Raw genomic sequence first — 26,585 nt, 5'->3', positions numbered from 1 at the left:
TGTTTTGTATTCTATTAGCTCTATTGCACCTTTCTGTATGTTTAATGTTCTGCATATATCCAGTCCAAAGTTCATACTTACATCTTTTGAAAATAGTTCCACCATTTGAATTAATTGCTGATGAAGGAGTGTATAATTTCAAATCATCCATGTGTAGAAGGCGTGTCAAGGTATAATTAATTTTGGTGTCTCTGATCTGATACCCAATTTTTGTCCGATCAAGTAAAGTAGAGAATGGGTTTAAAGCTAGCCAGAACTGAGGTTGAGGTAAATGTTTGTTTCCCATCAGTAAGCAAAGACACCATTTGAAAGTAAGAAAACACCATTATTATAGAGGTATGCAGTCTTTAATTTGTCAAGTTTGGTCTGTGGCTGAATTTTATAATATATATTTATATAATACACACACACACACACACACACACACACACTCACTCACTCACTCAGCTGGTTAGCATTTCTGCAGAATCTGGAGATGGATATTTCAAAGGAATACTGTCTGCATCACAAGATATTTGGGCAAACCTTTAGGCCCAAGAATTATTCTTTCATTAATACACAAGAACTCAATCATTCTACTTTTGTACTGCTGCTCCGAAAGTATCTCTTGAGGGGAAGGACTGTAAACTTTTGGGAATTAGCTGAGAGGCCGAGAAGCCTGCTTAAATAGCAAAGGCTCAAAGCAGCAATTGTGATCTTTGACGTGTAAGGAGTATTGTGTTCAGTTCTGGTCACCTTATTATGGGAAGAAGGTAGAACTTTTAGAGAGGGTGCAGAGGAGATTTACTAGGATGCTGCCTGGATTAGAGACCATGTCTTATGAAGAAAGGTGGCGTGAGCTAGGGCTTTTAGATTAGATTATGAGGACACTCAGTCCTCGTTTATTGTCATTTAGAAATGCATGCTTTAAAAAATGATACAATTTCTCTGGAGTGGGGGAGGATGAGAGATGATTTGGTAGAGGTGTATAGGATGATAAGAGTCATAAATAGAGTGGACAGCCAGAGACTTTTTGCCCATGTCAGAAATGGCTAATGACAGGGTATAATTTTAAGGTGATCGGAGAAAAAGGGGCAGGGGTGTCTGAGTTAGGTTATTTTTATACAGGGAGTGGTGGGTGCATGGAACGTGCTGCCAATAATGGTAGTAGAGGCAGACATATTAGGGACATTTAAGAGACTCTCAGATAGGCAAATGGATGAAAGAAAAATTGGAGGACATGGGCGGGGCAGGGAACAATTAGACTGATTCTGGAAGTAGAATAAAAAGTTAGCACAACTTTATGGGCTGAAGGACCTGTACTGTTGCACATTCTAACAGTTCAACTGTATCAATGTTGGACAATAGCGTGGAGAGAAGGAAGGAAGGAACAGATGATAAGTTCATACAGGCCATGGCCAGGGACACTCTGAAGATTGGAGAACATCTACAGAAAGGGTCTTGATTTTATCACAGTGAGATCAGGAAGGAGGAAGGTGAGCAGACCTGGGACATAGATTAATGGGGGAGAGGGCAACAACAATCCTAAAATGTAGGAAAATTGGGGGAGGGTGGGTGGCAAAAAGGGAAGAATGAGGTTGTAGCTAGAAAATGAATGTTAAAGGGACATTTCTCTAACAGGATTGTGTAAAGGTCCAAAACAAGGCCGTCCATTAATTAGCTTGTAAATTCACATAGACATATTCTCCCTGAAGGAAGGCACAGAAACCACAACATAGAATATATCAGAACAGTGTCTGATTCTACCACCTGCCCTGGCAGGTCTTTTCACATACCCACCACTCTCTCTGCAAGCCAACTACCTCTGACATCCCTCCAATCACCAGAACATTATGCCCCCTTGTGCTGGCCATTCCCGCTTATGATTTGGCCAGCATCAAACAGAGTGACAGAACTTGACACGAAAGACACAGGGATTTGGCACGAGCAGAGAGAATGCTCTTGGATAAGATGCCAACCTGCAGACAGGTCTGGGGGCATAGAGTGAAGTCTTGTTTAATGTACTGTAAATGGTCCCATGGTTTCTTAATTTACTTTTATGATCTATTTTCCACAATGTATTGCAGTCAAGTAGCGTCGATGAGGGGAATCGACTGTCTTCGTTTCGGGCCAAGACCATTCGTTAGCCCAGGAAAGGAAGGGGGCAGATGACAAAATAAGAAGGTGGGAGGAGGGGAAGGAATACAAGATGGCAGGTGATAGGTGAGGGAGGAGGAAGGTGGTTGGGCCATGGGGGATGAAATGAGAAGCTGGGAAGGAATGGGTGGAAAATGTAAAGGGCTGTAGAAGAAATCTGATAGGAGAGGACAGAGGACCATGGGAGAAAAGGAAGGAAGAGGGGACACCAGAGGGCGGTGATGGGCAGGTGACGAGAAAAGAAGAGGTAAGAGGGGAATGGAAAAAAGAAGAGGAGGGAAGGGGGAGAAATGATCAGAAGTTGGAGAAATTGATGCTCATCCTATTAGGTTAGAGGTTTTCCATACAGAATATGAGGTGTTGCTCTTCCAACCCGAGTTTGGCCTCATCATGGCAGTAGAGGCAGCCATGGACAGATGTGTCGAATGGGAGTGGGAATTTTAAGACTGTGAAGGAAAGGGAAAGAAGCTGGAAGTTGGAGTAGGGGAAGGACAAGAAGAATATGGTTGAAGAGTCAGGGAGCAGCAGTAACCTCACAGGGGAAGCAATGAGAGTGGGCCTCACCGAACTCCTGTCGAAGGGAAGATTTAAACTTCCTTAGGATAGACATATCTCAAAGAGACTTTATAGTGGTGCAGCAAATCATAGACAGAAGAGATTCTGCAGATGCCGGAAAACTTGAGCGATCCACACAGATGTCCAGCATCTGCAGAATCTCTTCTATTTTTGACTGCAGTCAGTGTTCCTTAACAAATAACGCTGTTGGGTGCATGGGGTGAGTAAAGCAGGGTACAGTTTGGAAGAATGGTCAGCACTGTTTTTGGTGACCTTTTCATTCCACATCATGTGAGCATTTCCATCCTGCACAATAAATAACAACATGGAAACCTGACATCCAGCTCTTTCAACCAAGACTTTAGCACCTTTTGAATGCTTTTTTTTACCTTGATATTTTCAGTAGAAAGATTGAAAATGATACTCACTATAATTATAGTTAAAATATTACACAAGACATCCAGATCTTTCCTTACAGTTCATAGAAGTTTTACCTAATTTTGGATGCCTTCCACAATGTTTGTGTGTGAAAGCCTTAAGGTACCTGAAGGAAAGTGATTTGCAGTAAGTGCTCAAAGTGGCAAAGGTGACCGTGAACGAGTGAAGTGAATGGACAACCCACTAGGGGTAGAAATGGCACCAAATGAGAGACAGAACATCCCATCATAACTATATCAGTGTAAATCTTCATCTGGAGCTTTCTTTTTTAACCCTTCCATATCTTGCTGCTGATCTCGAGTCGGGGAAAGTCAAAATAGAGTGACACAACAGACCGCAACATCCAAACAGCGAGCTGTTAGTCTCCAATGTTGCTGTGGTAGGACTGATACCCCTCTCTCTCCCTCAGTAGTGAGAGAGCCAGATTGTGGATGTCAGACTGATGTGATGAACAGTGGGTTTTGATGGATCAAGGTCTCTTTCGGGGCTTTTCTATTGCTTGCATGGTGGGTGGGTGGTGGTGGGGGGGCTGATGTTTTTGCTGAGGCAGGTGAGGGGAGGAGGAGGGTTGATGCTTGCATATGGGAGGGGAGTGGGGCTTTGGGGTGCAAATGTTTTTCCGTCATTCATTCTTTGGGGTTTCTCTTCTGTTTCATGGATGTCTGTGAAGAGTAAGAATTTCAGGTTGTATACTGTATACATTCCCTAATATTAAATGGAACCATTGATATTATTCTTTTATTTATACCTAATTCTGAGGCAAAAACACCTTGAAACAAGTGATGCAGCGGAATGGAGATGAGTTTTAGTAACATTGGTCAGTTGATATCAGGGACAAAGCTGTGATCTCAGGAATTCGGTCCCTAGGCCTTCCTGCACCCACCCCCCTTTCAAGCTGCATCATTAAAACGTAAAGAACAGGGAACACTCAGCAGGTCAGGCTTCATCTGAGGAAAGAGAAACAGAGCCAATGTTTCAGTCACAGCCTCTTTGTCAGAACTGAACAGGGGACAAAAGAAGAGAAGCTGATGAGGAGATGTGTCTCGTGGTGGAATCTTCCTGAAGATTGGTTGGTTGAGGAGTCTGGTGGAGTGCACGGTGAGGACAAAGGGGATTTTTTTCCCTTGTTCTGTCCCAGTTGAGAAGAGGTTAGAGCAGGGGCATGGGAAATAAATGAGATGTGGTTATGAGCTTCACTGATAATTGGAGAAGAAATTTCCAAGGCACTAGTATGGAGAGTTTCATCAGTGGAGTAAGTACGATGGAGACTTCATCCTTGGTCACCAATTCTGGGAATACTGGCCAATATGCACAGAGTGGTGCATCTGTGGAATTCGTTGCCACAGGCAGCTACGGAGGCCAAGTCTTTATGTATATTTAAGGCAGAGGTTGATAGATTCTTGATCGGTCAGGGCATGAAGGGATAGAGGGAGAAGGCAGGAGATTGGGGCTGAGAGGGAAAATTGGATCAGCCATGATGAAATGGTGGAGCGGACTTGATGGGCCAAATGGCCTAATTCTGCTCCTATATCTGATGGTCTTATAGTCTTAGACTGTGACTTTTGTACCGCCACCAGTCAAGGATTGATCACTCCATCCCTCAGTAGATCTACATCTTACATCTGCAGAGAAAAGTCATGGACAGAGACACACATTTCCTAGACTAGATAACCTCTCCTTGTGGCAGTGAGATGTGAGCTTCTCCAGAAAGATTCACTGCAGAGCAGTACTGCACATAGAAACAGATTTACAGTGAAATTTACTCTCATTAATTGCAGTATGTGAGGGTTTGTAACATCTCTTCACACCTTTTCAGAGAGTAGACGCTCTCAGTTTGGATACATTCTCCCTCCATTTTGAAGCAACACACACATTCTCCCTCTGTTTCTCCCTACCAGATTAGGGGGTAGCTTACCAGTGCAGGTTTTTCCCTTCCCCAGAGGGAGAGCCAAATTAAGACTGCCTATGAGCAGGGGAGGTGAATTTAGTGGATAGATGAGGAAAGACCCAATTAGAGAGGTTAAAGTTCATTGTCTAACCAACCAGGTTGCCCTGATGTCCCAAATGCAGATGTGTTAGAGCAGAGATTGCATCTGGTGTAGAAAAAACACTCATTTTGAAGGGTCTATCTCTCAGATTACCACTAAAAGCTTCAAACCGTAAACTTGACTACGTTTTCTCCATATCTGCCCTATGTTTAAGAGCAGCATTAGACTGTGATAAATATAACCATTAAAACAGCATTTGTTTGATCAAAAATTATTCATAACAACTTCATCTTAACTGTGAAAATATATAGCACCATCTTTTTTTTTAAAAAAAACCACTGCCAAGCTCAATAATTATAAAAGGGGGCCCCCCGTTCCCCTAGCCCCACTTCCAAAACTCCTTAAGATTAAAATTTGAATCGTTTCGACTCTTCTTCCTGCTTCACTCAGGTTCCTTCTTGCTTTGTTGGTCTGCTGATACAAAAAGAAAAGATCATTACTTTTTACAGTAGTTTAATGACTTAACTTGCTCTCAGATGCAAAGACATGCACTTTGATGAGTGGCTGTGTCTTTGTACAAGTACATGGGTAAAAGACACTTGTATTGGCAAGTCCAGATCCAAATCCCTCTTTATGTCATTGGTGCTATGTAAAAAGATGTGTGTTAACACAATAGAATGTATTCATCAATTGCAGTAACAATGTGAAGAGTTTACACTGTGTTCATTTTTGTACAGATATTTTGTTATCAGTAGCAGATTTTTGAAATTAAGAACAAATGATTGATTAAAGCTCAGGTGGCAACTTAAAGGCAAAGAGGTCAAGGTGATTTTATTGTCATATGGACAGTTACAACGAGTGTTTGATGGCTTTGGCACTGCACTTCCCGGAGTTTAGAAGAACGAGAGGGGGATTATTACGTAGCGTTGATCAACTGTGGAACACAACAGGTTACATTGAACACAAGAGATTCTGCAGATGCTGGAAATCCAGAGCAACGCACACAAAATGCATGGAGAACTTAGCAGGTCCATGAAGGGGAACAAACAGTTGACATTTCAGAGACTCTCCATCAGGACTGGAAAGGAAGGGGGCAGAAGCCAGAATAAGAAGTGAGGAGGGGAAGGAGTACAAGATGGCATTTAAAAGCAGCCAGTCTGTGGAGGCGCAGGATGTGACTTGAAAGGTTGCTGAAACATCTTTGAAGAAGAGCAAATACATTCTGTCCTTGGTAACATTTATTCTCCCAGCTAGCATCCGGTACAAAAGTTCATTCATCAGCACACACAAAATGCCAGGGGAGATCAGCAAGTCAGGCAGCATTGATGGAGGGGTATAAACAGTTGATGGTTCAGGCCAAGACCTTTCATCAGGTCTGGAGAGGAAGGGGCAGAAGCCAGAATAAGAAGGTTGGGGGGAGGGCAGGGCGTACAAGCTGGCAGGAAATAGGTGAGACCAGGTGAGGGGGAGGCTAGGTGGATAGGAGAGGGGTCATGAAGTTGGGAGATGATAGGTGGAAGTGGTAAAGATTAACTCACTGGAGTTTAGAAGAATGGGGGGGGGATCACGTAGAAATCTATCAATTATTGAAAAGCCTAGACAGAGTGGATGTGGAAAGGATGTTCCCTCTAGTGGGTGAGTCTAGGACTAGAGGGCACAGACTCAGAATAGAAGGACATCCTTGTAGAACAGAGATGAGGAGGAATTTCTTTAGCCAGAGGGTGGTGAATCTGTGGAATTCATTCCCACAGATGTCTGTGGAGGTCAAATCACTGGGTATATTTAAAGCAGAGGTTACTGATTAGTAAGGGATAGTAAAGTTATGGGGAGAAGGCACGAGAATGGGGTTGTGAGGGATAATAAATCAGCCATGATGGAATGGCGGAGCAGATCTGAGGGGGCAAATAGACTAATTCTGCTCCTATGCCTTATTGTCTTATGGCTGATCGGAGAGGCCACAACAGAAAGGGAAGGAGGAGAGGCACCAGCGGGAGGTGATGGGTAGATGAGGAGAAGGGAAGGGACAAGAGAGAAGCCAGACAGAAGGGATAGGGGGAGAAATTATCTATGTCTCTTATCTTATACACCTCTATTAAGTCACTTCTGATCCTCCTTCGCCCCAAACAGAAAGGCTTCTTCCTCTCAACCAGGCAGCATCCTGGTAAATCTCTGCACCCTCTATAAAGCGTCTAGATCCTTCTCAAAATGAGGTGACCAGAACCAAACCCAATATTTCTAGTGTGGTGTAACCAGAGTTTTTGGAGCTGTGGCTCTTGTACTCAATCCTAATGAAGGGCAGCACATTATAAGCCTTCTTAAACACTCTATCAACTTGAGTGGAATCTTTGAGGGATCCGTGGGTGTGGACCCCAAGATACCTCTGTTTCTATTTGGGTAAGTGGTAGGTCAAGGTATGTTAAAGCTTCTTTAATCCTGTTGAATTGAGTGTAGAAGTTTTATTTTTCTTGTAGTTTAATTTTCCTATACTTGCTTGTATTTTTATATAATCACCTGTACATGTATAATTCATCATGATCATTATGTGTCGCATGATGTAAGCAAACATGGTCTATGACCATGGTTGTTCTTGGCAAACTTTTTTACTATTGCCTTCTTCTGGCCAGTGTCTTTACATGACGGGTGACCCCAGCCATAATCAATACTCTTCAGTGATTGTCTGCCTGGCATCACATAACCAGGACTTGTGATATCCGCCAGCTTCTCATATGACCATCTGCCACCTGCTCCTGTGGCTTCATGTGATCCTGATCTGGAGGCTAAACAGGTGTCTCACTTTGCCCAAGGGTGACTTGCAGGCTAGCAGAGGGAAGGAGCACCTTACACTTCCTTTGTTAGAGAAATATCTCCACTCCGCCACCTGACGTGAACTTGTTCAGTGAATTTTCCAGTAATTGTAGTATTATTTTTAGAAGCTTCTTTATGTTTCTATAGTAGGTGTCATACCACTTGAATCTGGCTATTTTATACAGCAATGGTCATCACTGGAATATAAGACCATAAGATATAGGAGCAGAATTAGGCCATTTTGCCCATCTGCTCTGCCATTTCATCATGGCTGATCCATTTTCCCTCTCAGCCCAAATCTCCTGCCTTCTCCCCGTAATCCTTCATGCCCTGAACCAGTCAAGAATCTATCAACCACTGCCTTAAATATACATAAAGACTTAGCCTCCACAGTGGTCTGTGGCAAAGAATTCCACAGATTCACCATTCTCTGGCTAAAGAAATTCCTCCTCATCTCCATTCCAAAAGGACGCCCCTCCATTCTGAGGCTCTGTCCTCTAGAGTCTTCCATCAGAGGAAGCATCCTCTCCACATCCATTCTATCAATGCCTTTCACCATTCAATAGGTCACCCCGTCATGCTTCTGAATTCTAGTGATGGCCCAGAGCCATCAATGCTCTTCCTATGATAAGCCGTTCAATCCTTGAATCATTTTCATGAACCTCCTTTGAACCCTTTACTGTTTCAGCATATCCTTTCTATGATAAGAGGCCCAAAACTGCTCACAATACTCCAGGTGAGGCCTCACCAGTACTTTATGAAGTCTCAACATTATATCCTTGCTTTTTTATTCTAGACCTCTTGAAAAGAATGCCAAAATCTCATTTGCCTTCCTCACCACGGACTCAACCTGCCAATTAACCTTAAGGGAATCTTACACAAGGACTGCAAATCCCTTTGTACCTCAGGTTTTTTTGTATTTTCTCTTTTCCCTCCATTTAGAAAATAATCAACCCTTTCATTTCTTCTACCAAAGTGCATGACCATATAGTTCCCGACACCATATTCCAAATGCCACTTCTTCTTCCATTCTCCTAATCTGTCTAAATTCCTCTGTATCCTCTCTACTTCCTCAAAACTACCTGCTCCTCCATCTATCTTAATATCATCTGCAAACTTTGCAACAATGCCATCAACTTCATCATCCAAATCATTGACAGAGAACGTAAAAAGAATCGGTCCCAACACAAACCTCATGGAACACCACTAGTCACCATTATTTGCCTCCAGCCAATCAGCCACTGCTTTATCCATGCTACAATTTTTCCTGCGATACCCTGAGACCCCATATTTAATAATCAACTACAACATCTTCCCAGCAACTGAGAACAAACTAAATTGTTTATGGTTCCCTTTCTTCCATGGTGACATTTGCAATTTTCCAGTCTTCCAGAACCATTCTAGAATCAAGTGATTCCTGAAGGATAATTATTAATGCCTCCACATTCTCTTCAGTCTCCTTTTTCAGAACTCTGGGATGTACACCATCTGGTCCAGGGGACATAACTACCTTCAGACTGTTCAGTTTCCCATTAACCTTCTCTCTAGTAATGGTAATTTCACACATTTCATGACCCCTGACACCTGGAACTTCCACCATTCTGCTAGTGTCTTCCACAGTGAAGACTTACCTCTCCAGCATTATTTTCTAGCGGTCTGATATCCACTCTCGCCTCTCTTTTACACTTTATGTAGCTGAAGAAACCTTTGGTATCTCTTTAATATTCCCGGCTGGGTTACTTTCATATTCCATCTTTAGCTTCTTATTGACTTTTTTTAGTTGCCTTCTGTTGGTTTTTAAAAGCTTTCCAATCCTTTAACTTCCCACAAATTTTTGCTTTATTATATGCCCTCTCTTTGACTTTTATATTGGCTTTGACTTCTCTTGTTAGCTACAGTTGTGTCATCTTGCCTTTAGAATACTTTTTCCTCTTTGGGATGTATATATCCTATGCTTTCCAAATTGCTTCCAGAAATTCCAGCCATTGCTGCTCTGCCGTCATCCCTGCCCCTGGCCTCCTCCTGACTCATGCCTCTGCAATTCCCTTTACTGCACTGTAATAATGAAACACTTGATTTTAGTTTCTCCTCAAATTTCAGGATGAATTTGATCATATTATGATCACTTTCCCCTAATGGTTCTTTTATCTTCTCTTTAATCAACTCTGGTTCATTGCACAACACCCAATCTAGAATAACTGATCCTCTAGTGGACTCAGCCATGAGCTTCTCGAAAAAGCGATCTCTCGTAGGCACTCTAGAAATTTCCCCCTCCTGGAATCCAGCACCAACCTGATCCAATCTACTTGAATATTGAAATCCCTCATGACTATTGTAACATTGCCCCTTTGGCATGCATTTTCTATCTCCCATTGTAATTTGTAGGCCACATCCTTACTACTGTTTGGGGGTCTGTAAACAATTCCCGTCAGGTTCTTTTTACCCTTTCAGTTCCTTAGCTCTATCCACAATGATTCAACACCTTCTGACCCAATGTCACTTCTTTCTAATAATTTGATTTCATTTTTTGCCAACAGAGCAACTCTGCCCTCTCTGACTTCCTGCGTGTCCTTTCAATACAATGCATATCCTTGGATATTAAGCTCCCAACTATGACCCCTCAGCCATGATTCAGTGATGCTTACAGCATCATACATGCCAATCTGAAACTGTGCTACAAATTAATTTAACTTATTCCATGTACAGCACGCATTCAAATACAGCACCTTCAGTCCTGTATTCATCCTTCTCGATTTTGTCCATCTTCTATGTCGCAACTCATCCTGTTGACTGCAATTTTGCCCTATCAACAGCCTCTCCTCACTACACATTGCCTCTGTTTGTAAACCAGCTACCTCATCTTCAGTACTATCATCTGTCTTTCCTATGATAGTTCTTGCATTGAAATGTTTGCCGCTCAGGACCCTGGTTGCACCATGTTCAACCTTTTGATTCTGGACTTTGTCTGAGGTCTTTCCAACATCTGCCTCAACCTCTCCACTAACTGTTCTGGCATTCTGGTTCCCATCCCCTTGCAACCTTAGTTTAAACCCCACCATGCAGCATTAACAAACCTACCCACTAGGATATTAGTCCCCCTCCAGTTCAGGTACAAACCATCCCATCTGTACAGGTCCCACCTTCCCTGGAAGAGAGCCCAATGATCCAAAAATCTTATGCCTCCTTCCTACATCAACTCCTTAACCATGTAATCTTTCTTCTCTCTCATTTCTTTGTTTATTCTTTTGTTCTTGCAACACTTGGCCACTCTCCCTGTGTGCGTACCTGGAGATTTGATAGAGGTGTACAAAATTATGAGGGACACAGATAGGGTAAATGCAAGCAGGCTTTTCCCACTGAGCTCGGGTGACACTAGAGCTAGAGGTCATGGGTTAAGGGTGAAAGGTGAAATGTTTAAGGGCAACATGAGGGGGGACTTCTTCACTCCGGGGGTGGTGTGAGTGTGGAATGATCTGCCAGCGCATGGTCGATATCAATATTTAAGGGAAATTCGAACAGGTACATTTGGAGAGGTATGGAGATCTACAATCTGGGTGCAGGTCAATGGGACCAGGCAGTAATGGTTTGGCATGTACTTGATGGACCGAAGGGCCTGTTCCTGTACTGTTGTGTTCTATGACTCTATGACTTAATAAAATAGCCGTAACCACTAAATTCTATGCATCATTCTTGACCTACAAACCTCTGAATTATAAAATGACTAGGGTCCAACAGCTGCCTTTAATTCTGAACAGTGGACTGCCATTAGAAACTGCAATGCACTTCTCTGTAGCTTTTACACTTCTGTCTGTATTACCTTATTCTATTTCAATGCATGTGTAACGATTTGATTTAATGTAAAGATTGACATAGGCTGAAGCAAAAGTGGTGGCAAATCGGCAGATAGGAGGGAGATTGAAAAATCTGGCTGAGTGGTGTCACAACCACCTCTCACTCGATGTCAGCAAGACCAACAGCTGATTATTGTCATCAGGAGGAAGAAGCCAACGTCTATGAGTCAGCTCTGACTGGAGAATCAAAGGTGGAGAGGGTCAGCAACTTTAAATCCTTCAGTGTTATCGTTTAAGAGGACCTGCCCTGGGCAAGTGCAATTACAAAGAAAGTATGACAGTGAATCTACTTCCTTCAGAGTTTGTGAAGATTTGGCATGACATCTAAACCTTTGACAAACTCCAATGGATGTGTGGTGGAGCATATACAGTACTGTGTTGATTAGCTGCATCACAGCCTGGTATGGAAACACCAATGCCCTTGAACAGAAAATTCAACAAAAATGAGTGGGTATGACCCAGTCCATCACGGGTAAAATCCTCCCCACCACTGTGCACATCTACACAGAGAGGTTTCGCAGAAAAGCAGAATCCATTATTGGGGACATGCACCACCCAGGTCATGCTCTGCTCTCACCTCTGCCATCGGGAAGGTGGTACAGGAGGTCTCAGAGCTCACACCACCAGCTTCAGAGGCAGCTAATACCCTTCAATCATCGGGCTCCTGAACCAAAGGGGACAACTTTACTCGCCCTGTCACTGAAATGTTCCCACAACCTATGGACTCACTTTCAAGGAGTCTTCATCTCATGTTTTTGGTATTTATTGCTTATTTATTTATGATATCATATGGTCTTATTATAATTATTTCTTTCTTTTTGTATTTGCATAGTTTGTGTCTTTTACTTACTAGTTGAACACCCTTTTGGTACGGTCTTCCATTGATTCTATTATGATGATTATTCTATTATGAATCTCAGGGTTGAATATGGTGACATATATGTACTTTGATAATAAATTTACTTTGAGATTTGAACTTTGATCTGTAGGAACAGTATACAAGACAAGATTTTCACCGTACCTTGGTACATGGGATAATAATAAACCAGTATCATTACCAAGTGAAGGGTCTCAATCTGTGATGTTAACTGTCCATTTCCTTCACGGATGCTGCCTGACACACTGAGCTCCCCCAGTAGTTCATTTTTTGCCCAGCTTTACCTTTGTTCTTGCAGATGGCTTTGCAGTCCTCTGGGGTCTGGAACCGGTTGGCATTTCCTTTGCAGCCGCTGTAGATGAAGGGACGGCACTGGCCACTCTCCCTGTGGTGGTACCAAAGCAATGTATACTTGGAGCAATTTCCCTCATCCAGCGGAAGCAGGCAGGGGTCTGCTTAAGGTAAAGTGTGTGCAAAGAGTTAGAAGGAAATACAACCAGAGTTTTTACTAACAATCATTACTTCTCTCTCTCTCTCTACACATTTCCTCTTTCTTGCTCTCTCCAAAGACCAGCAATTCATCTCATACAACTGTGTCTTCCTCTATTTTGTCCTTGCTACACCTCTCCTTCTAAAGAATTAGAGTTACAGAGCAATATAGCTACAGGTCCAACAGTCCAATGAGTCTATACCAACTGTAATGCCCATTCAGCTAGTCCCAATATAGCCACAGGTCCAACGGTCCAATGAGTCTATACCAACTGTAGTGCCCACTCAGCAAGTCCCAATGTCCTGTGCTTGGCCAATATCCCTCCAGGCCTCTCCCATCCACAGGCTTCTATGGAACTTGCCTCAACTACTTCCTCAAGCAGCTCATTCCATAGACACACCAACCTCTGCAAAAAAAAAAAAGTTGTCCCTCAGGTCTCTTTTAAGCCTCTCCCCTTCTCACACTAACATCTATGCCCTCTAGTTTTGGACTCCCCTTGTTGTTGAGTGCTGTCAAGTCATTGTCGACTCATAGCAATCCTGTGGATAGTGTAGTTGTCCATAGGGTTTTTGTGGCAAGATACGGAAGTAGATTGCCAGGCCTTTCTTCTGCGCAGATGCTGCTGCTGCCCATGTTGGGACCTGGCTGGATTCAAACTCAGGACCATCTGCCTTGAGGTCCATTGCTGATGCCACTACACCACCGGCCAGCCCTTTGGATCCCCAAGCCTGGGGAAAAGACTGTTACCATTCACCATATCTGTGCCTCTCATAATTTTAAACCTTTTTACAAGGTCGCTCCCTCATTCTCTGACACCTCTCAGAATAAAGACCAATTCTGTTTTGCTGAAGTACACCTCCTGTTATCTGACTATACTCTCCCAAATGGCAATTGTTGAGATTAAACCAAAGAAATGTAAAAATGGTGAAAACAAAATGCTACGTGGAGCTGAGAATTAGTGAGCGCCTTTGTGTTTGAGAGGCAGCATGCGGAGGTTAGGTGATTCATGAGGCAGTGAGGTGGCATGGAGATGTCTGATGGAGTGATGCAGCACATCCGAAAGCCTGATCATGAATCCAGAGTTGGAGAAGCAAGGACTCTATCTTGGTCTCCAGCATCACCTGTGATGATAAGATTGTTCCTACAATCCAAGGATAAAACCTTGGCCCACGTCCGACAAGAGGAAATTTGACCACCTACTTCCTGACGTTCACTGGAATTACATCTGCAACTCCCTTCTCCATTAACACCCTGGGGGGTGGTGGGGGGTGTGATTCACCACCTGCCAAGAAGTTGACTAGACCAGCCACATAACTACTGAGGCTACCGGAGCAGGTCGGGAGCTGGGTATCCTGCAGCATGGGACTTCTGATGCTCCAAAGCCTTTGCATCATCTACTACGTAAATGTCTGGAGCGTGATGGGATAGATTGTTATTTTATTTATTGAGATACAACACAGAGTGGGCCCTTCTGGCCTTTCAAGCCCTGCTGGCCGGTGACCCCTGATTTAAACCTGGCCTAATTGCCAGACGATTTACAATGGCAAATTAACCTATCAACTCGTACATCTTTGGACTATGCGAGGAAACTGGAGCACCTGGAGGAAACCCATGCGGTCATAGGGAGAACGTAGAAACTCCTTACAGACAGTGGCAGGAATTGAACCTAGGTCACTGGTGCTGTAAAGTGTTGTGCTAACCACTATACTACCATGCCCCCCAACCATTTACTTGGATGAGTATAGGTCCAACAACTCTCTAAACTTTGTTGTTCATTATATTCATGGTGGAGATCATAAGATCATACGACATAGGAGAAGAATTAGGCCATTTGGCCTATTAACTGCTCCGCCATTCCATCATGGTTGATTTATTATTCCTCTCAACCTCATTCCCCTGCCTTCTCCCCATAACCTTTGACGACCTTACTAATCAAGAACCTATGAACTTTCGGCTTATATATACTCAATGACTTGTCCTCCACAGCTGTCCCATAGATTCACCACTCTCTGGTGAAATAAATTCCTCCTCATCTCCCTTATAAAGAGATGTTCTTCAGTTCTGAGGCTGTGCCCTCTGGTCCTAAGGGAATCAAGGATTAGAACATGGTACTTTGATAATAGTGTCAGAAAGTGTATGGTCATGCACTTTGGTAGAAGGAATAAAGTTGCAGACCATTTTCTAAACAGGGAGGAAATTCAAAAATCAGAGGTGGAAAGGACTTGTGAGTCCCTAAAGGTTAACTTGAAGGTACAGGCATTGGTAGGGACAGCAAATGCAATGGTAGCACTCATTTCAAGACAAATGGAATATAAGAGCAAGGATCTGAGGCTTTATAAAGCATTTCAGGCTGCACTTGGAGAATAGTGAGCAGTTTTGGGTCCTTTACCTAAGAAAAGTTGTGCTGGCATTGGAGAGGGTTCACAAGAAAGATTCCAGGAACGAAAAGGTTAACACATAAGGAGTGTTTGACAGCTCTGGGCCTGTGCTTGTGGGACAGAAGAATGAAGGAGAATCTCATTGAACCTTTAAACTCCACCAGAAGGCAGGCCAAGGAGCATACGGTTCATGGAAGCAGTACCACCTGCAGATTCCCCTCCAAGTTGAACGGCATCCTAGCTGGGAAATACATCATTGTTGGTCTAAAAGCTAGAATACCCTCGCCCCAGCAGCACCTGCGTGAGTGCCTTCAGCATATAAACTGCTCCAGTTCGAGAAGGTGGCTCTCTACTCAAGGACAAACAGGAATTGAATCTGGGCAGCGTGTTAATGTAGCGGTTAGCGCAACACCTTACAGCACTGGTGACCTAGGTTCAATTCCCGTCGCTGCCTGTAGAGAGTTCATACATTCTCCCTGTGACTGTTTGGGTTTTCTCCCACATTCCAAAAACGTACAGGTGAGTAGGTTAGTTGGTCACATGTGTGTAATTGGGTAGCATGGGTTCATTGTACCAGAAGGGCCTTTTACAGTGCTGTAACTCTAAATAGATAAAGGAATCTCTCCAAAATTGAGTCATTGAAAGTCTGAGCCAGCTGCTTGAAAATGTAAACAAATTATAGCCAGTTTTCTTCCTTTTTTCTTCCCAATTCCTTTTAATAGTTGCTGTTGTGGGTGGCATGGCAGTATAGCAGTCAGCACACCACTTTAGAGGGTTCAGCTCTGCTTTCTGCTGCTACCTGTATGTTCTCTGATTGACTGTGTGGGTTTTCCTCTGGGCGCACTGGTTACCTCCCACATTCCAAAGACGTACCAGTTAGGGTCTGTAAATTGTGCACCTGCTATGTTGGCGCCAGAAGCATGCCGACTTTCTTGGGGTGCACCCAACACATACTTGGATGGTGTTGGTCGTTGAAGCAAAACAACGCATTTCACTGTCAATTACCAGGCTTAGGAACAATTATTACCCCTCAAGCATCAGGCTCTTGAACCAATGGAGATAACTTCACTCAACTTCACTTGCCCCATCATTGAAATGTTTCCACAAACAGTGGACTCACTTTCATGGACTCTTCACCTCATTTTCTCAATATTTATTGCTTATTTATTTATATAATTGTTTCTTATTTTTGTATTTGCACAGTTTGTTGTTTTTGCACTCTGGCTGAAAGCCCTAGTTGGTAGTTGTTCATTGATTCTGTTATAATTACTGTCCTATAGATTTGTTGAGTATGCACACAAGAAATTAAAATTCAGGATTGTATATGTATATGTACGTTGATAATAAAATTTACTTTGTACATGTCACTAATAAAGGAAATTTTGTTTTTCAAATCTAAACCCAGCACCACTTTAGGCAATGCATTCCAAATTCCAGCCATTGTTCAGTGGAACTACTTTGTCTCCATGAATCTCATTTTCCCATTTTCCTTATTTTCATGTATCTTAAGGCAGTGGGAGTGAGACCCGAGGGCTTAAAATGGATGGCAATCAGTTCACCCCTTGGGGGGTAGCCCATTGGTTCGTTCAATTAGGGATGTTTGCGTTCTCAAGTCCTGTTCTGTCAGGGAAGGGAATGGTAAACTTCCGCTGTGACCATGGTCCATGTCCATTGCTAGTTGGCATGACAGTTGGGTTTGAGGAGGACTGAACTGGCCAACTGAACTGTTCCTACCTTGTATGGAGGCGTCTCTTCTCAACCTTTCATGCTGTGGCAGATCTGTGGGGTCTACCTTCTCTCCTGTCAACGGAAGGCAAATCATGTCAGTGCTCCCTTCAACTGAACTGAAGGTACAAGTTCAGGATTTCAAACTACTGAACGTAATAATACAGGCCACATTCCCAACACCACAGTAGCTAGTAGATTCAGGGTCTGCCACCAAAATCAGGCTGTTCAACCCCTCTGGACCATGCTGACATTTATACCTCTTCCTCCTCCTCTTCATTAGACACTAATAGAAAATTCTTTCATTCTTTTTCCCTATTATGAGTTTACCCAACTTCTCTTTAAGTGTGCCAATGATTGTTTTTATTATTAAATCCCACATAAATATATGTGTATTATATAATAAATATAAATAAATATATGAAAATTCCTCATTATCTGAACTTCCATTTTTCCCACATGCATAATCATATTGAAATAAAGAGGAACCAGAGAAGCTCTCAATCATTTTTCAAGCAATTTGGGAAGGTTCTGATGAGGAAGGAACACGGTTAGCAGATGGGAGAGGCAAAAGGATGGAAAGGATGGTTATGCAAAGCAAATGAAAATGATAATGGGATAAGGTGAATGAACAATAGACTAGAGAGCCTGTAAATGCCATCGGCTACTGTTCAGTATGATGGGAGCAACAGATATGACCTTAAATGGTAAAGTCAATGTCAATCTAGGATTTCATTTATTCCTCAGCAACTACACCAGTGGGCCAAGCTTTCATTTCAAGGAACGAGCCCTGGGAACATTCCCAAGGAAGGATTCAAAGGACTGGCTCTTTCTTCCCCTCTAGAGTGAGGGTGCTATTGTAGGATTGATATTTCATATATACATGTCCTTAATGGAAATAGTTAAAAAGGTATAAAAAAGACAAACTGAGTAATAAATTATGAAATATAGAGCAAGTTAGAACATTACCAACAGCACCACAGTACTATAAAACTGTGTATTAGTTCTTAATAGTTATCGATGGAGGAATTCATCCAGTGTATGCAATGAATAAGATCAGCGCAGACATCTAGTGCAGATGTAGACTGCCTTCCTACAATGCTGTCGATAATTGCATCCTCCAAATCTTCATTTTTTTTCTGTAACTTTTAAGATGACTGTCAATACCTTCGAATTCATGGTAGTTCCTAACTTGTTGAAGTAGTGAAATAATTTCATTTTCACTCTGGGCCATTTCTGGCATCTCCAAGCCTGAATGTTTGAAACTGCAGTGAACAAAGCAGTTCTGAACTGTTTTACTGCTTATTTTTCGTCAACTATCAGTGACAAAAATCATTGCTTTTAGAACACAAAAGCATCAACTGACATTATTGAAAAACTGTTTGCTCCAAGCATGATGTAGCATTTAATGGCCACACAGTGTGTGTGACTGACGGTAGTTAGAAACTGTCTCCTGCCCCAGTTAAATGGCATAGTATCCCAAATACTGGCTATTCTCTTGATTAGTTTTTGTTCTTTAACAGTTGTACCAAATAAACATCTGCCCCAATTAACCAATGGCACGATATACCGGAATCCACTGTGTCTGTTTATATACATATGTCAGTAATAAACCATTTTGATTCTGATCAGGCATTTCATTGCTGGAAAACTCAACTTCCATTTGACAGCATCTTCTGACTGCTAAAGAAATTTAGTCAATTATGCAAAGAGACACCCAGAAGGAAGGCCCTTGTTGAAAAGTCCACTGCCAGCTGCAAGTCTGCGTAATTGTGACTTCTCTCCAGAAAAGTGAAGTTAATTGTTAAGGTGATGAAAGCACATACGCATCATGTCGGAAGTTTGGAATTCCTCCATCCCATGGTCGTCTGTAGGTGCTTCATAGCTTCCTATGGTGTAGAAGTGCTCATAGTCCGGGTCGTTCCCATCTACCACCACTTTGAGCTCCTTCCCTACAGAATTAACAGTGGCAACAGAAAGGAAATCTCACTTTGATCATTCTGCACACCAGTAACAGGCAAGGAGATGGCCCAGGGGATTAAAATCGAGGCTGCAAAATGACAGGTCAGGACAATCATTTTAAATTTGAATGGAGTACTAATGTATGTTTCAATAGAGGTCATACTGAAAATGACTCACTCGGCAGTTAATATTCAGTATTAATACCATGCTATTTCTTAATATGAACTCAATGAGGCAAAATTCCCATGAGACTGGATATTCAGTAACATAAGGCAAGTTTTGTAAGTTTAGAAACATTAACAAACTCCTATAGAAGTAGTGGAGAGTATACTAACTGACTGCATCACGGCCTGGTATGGAAGCACTAATGCTTTTGAATGGTAAAGCCTTTCCAACTATTGAGCACATCTACATGAAATGCTGTCACAGCATCCATAAGATCTTCAGAGATGTTAGCTGTCCTGTGCTGGCACCAGTGGGATCAGCAGTTGGTCTGCTGTCTGTCTTCAGGAGAGAGAGAGATAAGGAAAACAATGGAGCAGCTTTTGGAGATGTTAATGAAGGGACGGGAGAGAGTAACGGAAGAAGAGCTGCCAAGATCGGCTCCCCCTTTGAACCCTGAACTGTTTGAAGTGATGGACAGGCGATACCCCAGCAGGGGGATAAAAAGGGATAGGTTCGCTAAGGCAAGACACACACGACACCCCGAGGTAACGAGACCCTGGAAGCGGTGCGTCTCCCACAAGTCAGTGGGAAGTTTTGGACGACTGGTCTCAGGACAAGCCATAGACGCACAGGGTGGAAAGGCACGATCGGCGGGAACCTGGTGTGTGTCCACCCTTGCCTGGGTGCCAGGTTCACCGCAGAGAAACGATTGTATCTGGAAATGGAGGGGTCACGGTCGGTAACCTCAGATGACATCACAAAGGACTCGCCCGAAAGCTGACTGCGAAGGTCTGTGTGGAAGCCGTTTGAATATTCATTCGTTTCTCTCTCTCTCTCCTTCCCCCCCCCCCCTGCTGTCTGCGAACTGAACTGAACTAAATTGAACTGAACTTTGCGTCACTTTGAAACTGGTCATTTACCCCTAGACAACGATAGAGCTTGATTGATCCTGTTATCTTAATTCTGTGTACATGTGTGTTTATCATTGCTGAACTGTTGCATTCATTATCCTTTTGATTAGAGTACTGTGTTGCTTGTTTCTTTAATAAAACTTTCTTAGTTCTAGTAATCTAGACTCCAACTGAGTGATCCATTTCTGCTGGTTTGGCAACCCAGTTACGGGGTACGTAACAAGAAGCACTAATGCTTTTGAATGGTAAAGCCTTTCCAACCATTGAGCACATCTACATGAGATGCTGTCACAGCATCCATAAGATCTTCAGAGATCCTCACCACCCAGGCCAAGCTCTTTTCTAGCTGCTGCTATCAGGTAGAATGTACAAGAGCCTCAGGAATTGATCCACCAGGTTCAAGAAAATTACTGCCTGACAACCATCAGGCTCTTGAACAAAAGGGGATAACTACATTCACTTGCCCATCCATTGAGATGTTCTTACGACCAATGATCTCACTTTAAGGACTCTTTATTTTGCTACTTCATGTTCTTGTTACTTATTGCTATTTATTTATATTTGCATTTGTGCAGTGTGTTATCTTCTGCACTCTGATTGATCTTTCATTGATCCAGTTATAGTTACTCTTCTATAAATTTGCTGAGTATTCCCACAGGAAAAAGAATCTCAGGGTTGTATGTGGTGACATATACGTACGCTGATAATAAAATTTACTTTGAACTTTAGAATGGCTTATGGGTCAGAAAGAAGCTCACCTTCTCTGTGCTGCTGTATATTCTGCATTCCAAAGGCCCTTCCCAAAGCTACATTGAAAAAGATTACCACTCCAGAGACGAGACACAGAAGACAAGTGAGGTAGACTCACCAGTAAGACCATCATAGTCCTCCTCGTGTGAGATCTTTAAGACAGGGACCTGACGGTAATAGGGCGCTGCACTTGATGTGAAACCTAGACGAAGCAAGGACAAGCACAGCACGGACAACACGACAATAATTAACACACAGTGCTGACCAAAAGTGTGAATGGTATTTGGTGGAAGATAAGGCCAGAGTGAAATTGTTGATGGCTCCGTGAGTCACAGGTACACATGTTTATATTAAGCTTTTGAAGCAGGGGTTTTACACCACGGATCAATACCAAGAAGCAAATGTCTCATACCAGAGGGCATGCGTTGAAGATGACAGGGAGTAGGTTCAAGGGGGATGTGAGGGGTAAGTTTTTTTTTCACACAGAGAGTCATGGATGCCTGGTACGGTGATAGAGGCAAATACATTACAGGTCTTAAGAGGCATTTAGAGAGGCACATAGATGTGAGGAAGATGAAGGGATATGGACGTTGTGTCTGGGTATATTTGATTTGCTTTTCAGCTGTTTCAGCACAACGTCATGGGCCAAAAGACGTGTACTATGCTGTACATGTTCAATGTTCTAATGTAGGATTTGCCAAAAGATTTCTGTAGCAAGCTTCTTGGATGATTTTAAAAGAAAATGAGACAAGTACACCAGAGAAGAGGAAACAGAAAGATATATTAGAAGCCACAAAGATGAGATGCTTTCTCTCATGGAGTGAGGGTACATTTGAGGAGAGCAGGCACCAGTATAGACTAGTTGGGCAAATGGTTCTTTTCCTCATTGTCTTGTATATAACAGGATATTTAAGACTCTTGACTTCTATTCCAGAATCTTCTCATGTAGGCAGGGTTAAATTTTGGTTTGGAAGGTCTTTTGGGGGAGTGCTGTAGAATATTTCACTATACAGAAATTTGAACATAATTATTAATCAATATTATTATTGATACAGTTGAGGAACTTAGGAGACAAGAGTGCAGGCCCAATATTATTGTGCATCTCAAGGCTTCCTTCTGTTGGTAATACACAGGGAAACACCTATTATCAATAAGCAATGCAACTATGTTTGGTGTGATTATGCACTATGCAGTGCAGTATGAGCCTTAATGGAGCATCGTCAAAGTAGGCATACTTAAAATCCATCAAATGCCATGAAGAAGAAACAAAGAAAGATATCTAAAGGCACCCACATTGACCAAAATATCTGGTGTACACGTTTCCAGTTGCCTGATTGCAATGTTAGGCTGCATTCATTATCAATTCACTTCAACTAAGTGAATGTTCTCACTGGCAAGAAATTTCTCAGTCATCTGATAGAACAGAAGGGACCTGATCACCAGAATTTGAGGCACAGCGTTCTGCCAGAATCACAAAAGGATCTCAATCTCCTGACTCTGGGAAAGAGATTAAGTGTATTCACACCATCCATGTTCCTCATGATTTTATAAACCTGTCTAATATCACTCCTCAGTTTGCTACACTCCAAGGATAAAAGTCCTAGCCTGCCCAACCTTTCCCACTAATTTAATCAGTAACTTGATACGGCATGGCCACCTGAAGCGGAAGGAGAGCATAACCTCCCCAAACAATCCACCGGCTGCCTGTTCAAACACCACCATTTGTGGTGTAGGAATTCTTAACCATCTATCAACTCATAAAACTGGAGTGAAAGCAAGGCATCCTCAAACCCAAAGAAGTAATCTAGAAAATGACTATGTGGTAAAATAAGTTTGGGTGGTGGTGTTAGAGCGGTCTTAGCAGGTTTCATAGCAAAAGCTAAAGACTACATTGTTTGTCAACAATTTGTGATGTATAGTCATCATCATAATTATGTGCCGTGTTGTATGACGTGGGTGATCATAGTCTATGGCCATGATTGTTCTTGGCAAATTTTTCTGCAGAGGTGGTTTGCCATTGCCTTGTTCTGGGCAGTGTCTTTTCGAGACTGATGATCCCAGTCATTATCAATGCTTTTCAGAGATTGTCTGCCTGGTGGCAGAGGTTGCATAACCAGGACTTGTGATATGCACCAGCTGCTCATATGACCATCCACCACCTGATTCAATGGCTTCACGTGACCCTGACTGGGGTGCTAAGCAGGTGCTTCACCTTGTCCAAGGGTGAGCTGCAGGCTAGCAGAGGGAAGGAGCACCTTTCACCCTTTTTGCTAGGGGTGCATCTCCGGCCTCACCACCCAATGGTGGAATGCATGGTGCTTGAATCAAAATTAGGCCCCTGACAACTGCAATAGCTCTTTGCTGATGCTGTACGAGATTCAGGTATTAATGGGTCAAGGAAATGGAAAGTGGGTTCATCCTTTGCAATGCTATTGCCTTCAGGTAAAACATTTGGCCTCCATCTGCCTCCTCTAATATAAAACAGATGTAGGAAGGTGAAGGAGTACTTCTGCACTTCTCATGTAAGAGCACCAAGAACGCTAGGCAACTTGGTCGGGCAGCACGGTAGCACAATGTTATAAAGCACCAGCTGTAAGATCAGGGTTCGATTCCCTCCACTGTCCGTAAGGAGTTTGTTCTCCCTGGGATCGTGCAGGTTTCCTCTGGGTGCTCCGGTTTCCTCCCACACTCCAAAGACATACAGGTTAGGGTTAGTGAGTTGTGGCCGTGCTATGTTGGCGGAGGAAGCATGGGACTCTTGAGGGCTGCCCAACACAATCCTCACTGATTTGATTTGATAAAAAAACAGCACATTTCACTGCATGTTTCCCCTCTGCCATCTGATACCTAAATGGACTTTGAACCCATGAACACTACCTCACTACTTTCTATTTCTGATTTTTTGTAACTACTTACTTTAACTTAACTATTTAATTGACATACAAATACTTAGTGTAATTCAGTTTTTCTGTTGTCTATATTTATAATGTATCATGGATTTTTTTTGTATTGCTGCTGTTATGTTAACAAATTTCATGACGTATACCAGTGATATCAAACTTGATTCTGATGTTTCGATGTACATTTGACAAATAAAGCAATTTTTAAAATCTTTAGAACTATTAGCTCCTGAAATTTATACACCAGATACTACAGATCTTATCAGTTACTAAATGTTCAGTCAGATCAGACTCTGAATGGATGCAAGTGTGAATGGAAATCTTGGCCAATAATGTTCAAGCACAATCCAAAGGAAGTTTTGTGTCTCTGGCAAGATGACAACGTCTAAAGCTTTGAGGAGTCATAGAGTCTGACAAAGAATTGGTTAAATGAATGGGATTGATGTTCTCCAATTTCTCAATCATTAATTTATTTTGTGATTTCTAACTTGTTACATTAGAGGGCTTAAAACAGTTTAATTGACTGAGATAATTGTTTTGTGTACATGTTCAAATTTAATTCAGCACTTGCACTCAATCCAAAGTTGATGTACTTTTAAAGACAGATGTCTTTAGAACACTTAACTATTGAAATATGAAGTGAACACATAGCAAATGATACACTATCAAAAAACACACACTGCAGAAACCATAAACAGCACGACACTGTAACCTCTCGTGTCCAAGGGGATCCACACCAAGCATAGAGAAAGTAACCTTTGTGCATGCTGGAATTCTTTGCAATTTACATGATTGATTCACAACATAATTCCCCACAAGAAAGATAGCAAGCAAAACAAATTCAGAAAAGATGATGCAGAATTAATCCTTAAAAACTGGAACAAAATGGGGTAACAAGGAACACTGAAGTTATGGAGTTACTACTTAATAGCAGAGGGTACCCCATAATGGGTAACTGAGAGGCAGAGAGGAGGATAAGTCACCTCGAGTTTCTTGAGGACATGCACCTAATGGGTTCAATGGCCTTTTCTCCCTGAAGTGTACAATGATACATCCGTAAAAAGGGAAAGATAATTTATTATGGTGGAATTTACACTCCAGGAAGTAATTTAGCTCGTGCCACCCAAAAAAAGGCTTGCTACATAAACCCAGTGTCTCTTGGACAGGGAATGGGTGTAAAACTCTTCAAGCCTGCCCAACACTTAACAAATTCAAGTCACCTCGACTCCTCTCTGCTATTCCAAACTGGACTCTATTCATGGTTTTGAACCCTAGAGCAAAGGATTTCAACTTGAAATTCAACAATTCTTCCCCCCCCCCAGCACAAATGTTGCTCAATCTCCTGAGTTCCCCAAGCAGAACACCTTCAGCCTCTTGTGCCAAGATTCTGTTTGTGTCTGGCCCTGAAAAACTATTCAAGAACCAAAGACTCCGTGTCTTATTAATATATTTAATGACAAAGGATCCAAAGCTTTATGGCTTGAGCAAACCCAGGATTTACACCTCTATGTGTGAAGAGTGCACCTAAGGATCTGCAATCCAGATCACCCAGCCATTGCTCCATCTGGCCCTGTTAACGAGCAGTATCCAAGACAATTTCTGAAGTTATGCTAGCTGTGGTGATCGAGGCTGGGAGTTTTTCCTCTCCTTTGCTCAAGGACAAGGGTTCTCAACTGTTTTCGTGCCATGGAGCCCTACCATTGATGCACTATCAATTACTCCAAAAGACTGGAAGTAGAGTAAATACTGAAAGGCTTTTATTAACAGTAAAATGGACCAACGTCCATGCTGAGTATCTGTCCTGGACTGAGAGAGGAGCAGTGACACAATCGCCTTTATTCAGGGGTCTGTGGGAAGAGCCACAGGAGCAGTCAGCAGAGGAGCGTGTCCAGACAGGTAACCCAGTTACAACCTATATACATGGTTTACCACAACCATTAACTGAGGGATCCATGGACCCTAGGTTGGGAGCCCTGCTTTAGGATGAAGGTGCTTATAAACCAGGCATTGGGCCCTGGCCTGGCTGTCTCAGGACTGTATGCAGCAATAGAATGATTCCTTATGAGATGTGATTCAACTGTAACTTTCTCTTATCTCTGCACTTCATTTGATTTGACTCTGGACTGAACAACATCAAGAATAAGATCGGATCGCAATGTCTCAGAACCTTGATATCTCCTTCAAGTTCATGGAGGGCAAATGAACAATTTGAGAAGGTTAAAAAAAAAGTTTCTTACCACTCTTTGGCTTATCCTCACCCCTTTGTGGAGAGTTTGACCTTTCTCTGACAGTAATTAGCCGGTTCAGAGAGTGGAGATTTCACAGCAGTTTCCTCATCTCTCCCAATCTGAATATAACCCGGCCACCCCACCCAGAAGACATAGACCTGCCCCTTTGGCTTCACTAATCGTACCACAACAGGCGACAGCACAGGGTAAATGGTTGTTGTCACTCACCTTCACAGGCTGGGGAGAGAAAGAAAGACAGATAATTAGGAACCGTTACCCGAGCTGATTTTCAGTTCAGCCGAAATTTCCGCAGGACGTGGCAGAGCAATGCTGTTGATGGAAGCAATCTAACCCGTACTTCTCTCCGTTTTCTACAGTTGCCTCTACAGCCTTCAGCTGCCCACTTTATGAATAACAGGTCTGTAA

At 42.6% G+C, this 26,585-nt stretch overlaps 1 protein-coding gene and 1 long non-coding RNA gene across 4 annotated transcripts in view; both read right to left on the bottom strand.

Annotated features, from left to right (window-relative positions):
• Window positions 1-332: 332 nt before the first annotated feature.
• On the bottom strand, window positions 333-23,261 carry LOC134356951 (uncharacterized). 3 transcript variants are annotated; one of them, XR_010020474.1, is made up of 5 exons: window positions 21,150-23,261; window positions 19,070-19,195; window positions 17,253-17,318; window positions 12,935-13,105; window positions 333-5,591 (listed from the first exon to the last, which is right to left on the bottom strand). It is a non-coding gene; the product is annotated as an uncharacterized LOC134356951 (long non-coding RNA). The 3 variants fall into 3 exon arrangements; XR_010020472.1 differs by having other exon boundaries at window positions 12,935-13,102; XR_010020473.1 differs by having other exon boundaries at window positions 333-5,588; window positions 12,935-13,102.
• A 2,702-nt stretch (window positions 23,262-25,963) lies between these two features.
• Window positions 25,964-26,585, bottom strand: part of col7a1 (collagen, type VII, alpha 1) — a 366,380-nt gene continuing 365,758 nt past the window's right edge. Inside the window, exon 120 of the mRNA XM_063068334.1 lies at window positions 25,964-26,396. Within this exon, the coding sequence (XP_062924404.1) occupies window positions 26,380-26,396 (17 nt within the window). The 3' untranslated portion in view covers window positions 25,964-26,379. The remainder of the gene's footprint in view (window positions 26,397-26,585) is intronic.

The sequence above is a fragment of the Mobula hypostoma genome, chromosome 15 (assembly GCF_963921235.1).
Source record: "Mobula hypostoma chromosome 15, sMobHyp1.1, whole genome shotgun sequence".
NCBI lineage: Eukaryota > Metazoa > Chordata > Chondrichthyes > Myliobatiformes > Myliobatidae > Mobula > Mobula hypostoma.
This window is presented reverse-complemented; position numbering and strand designations above follow the sequence as displayed.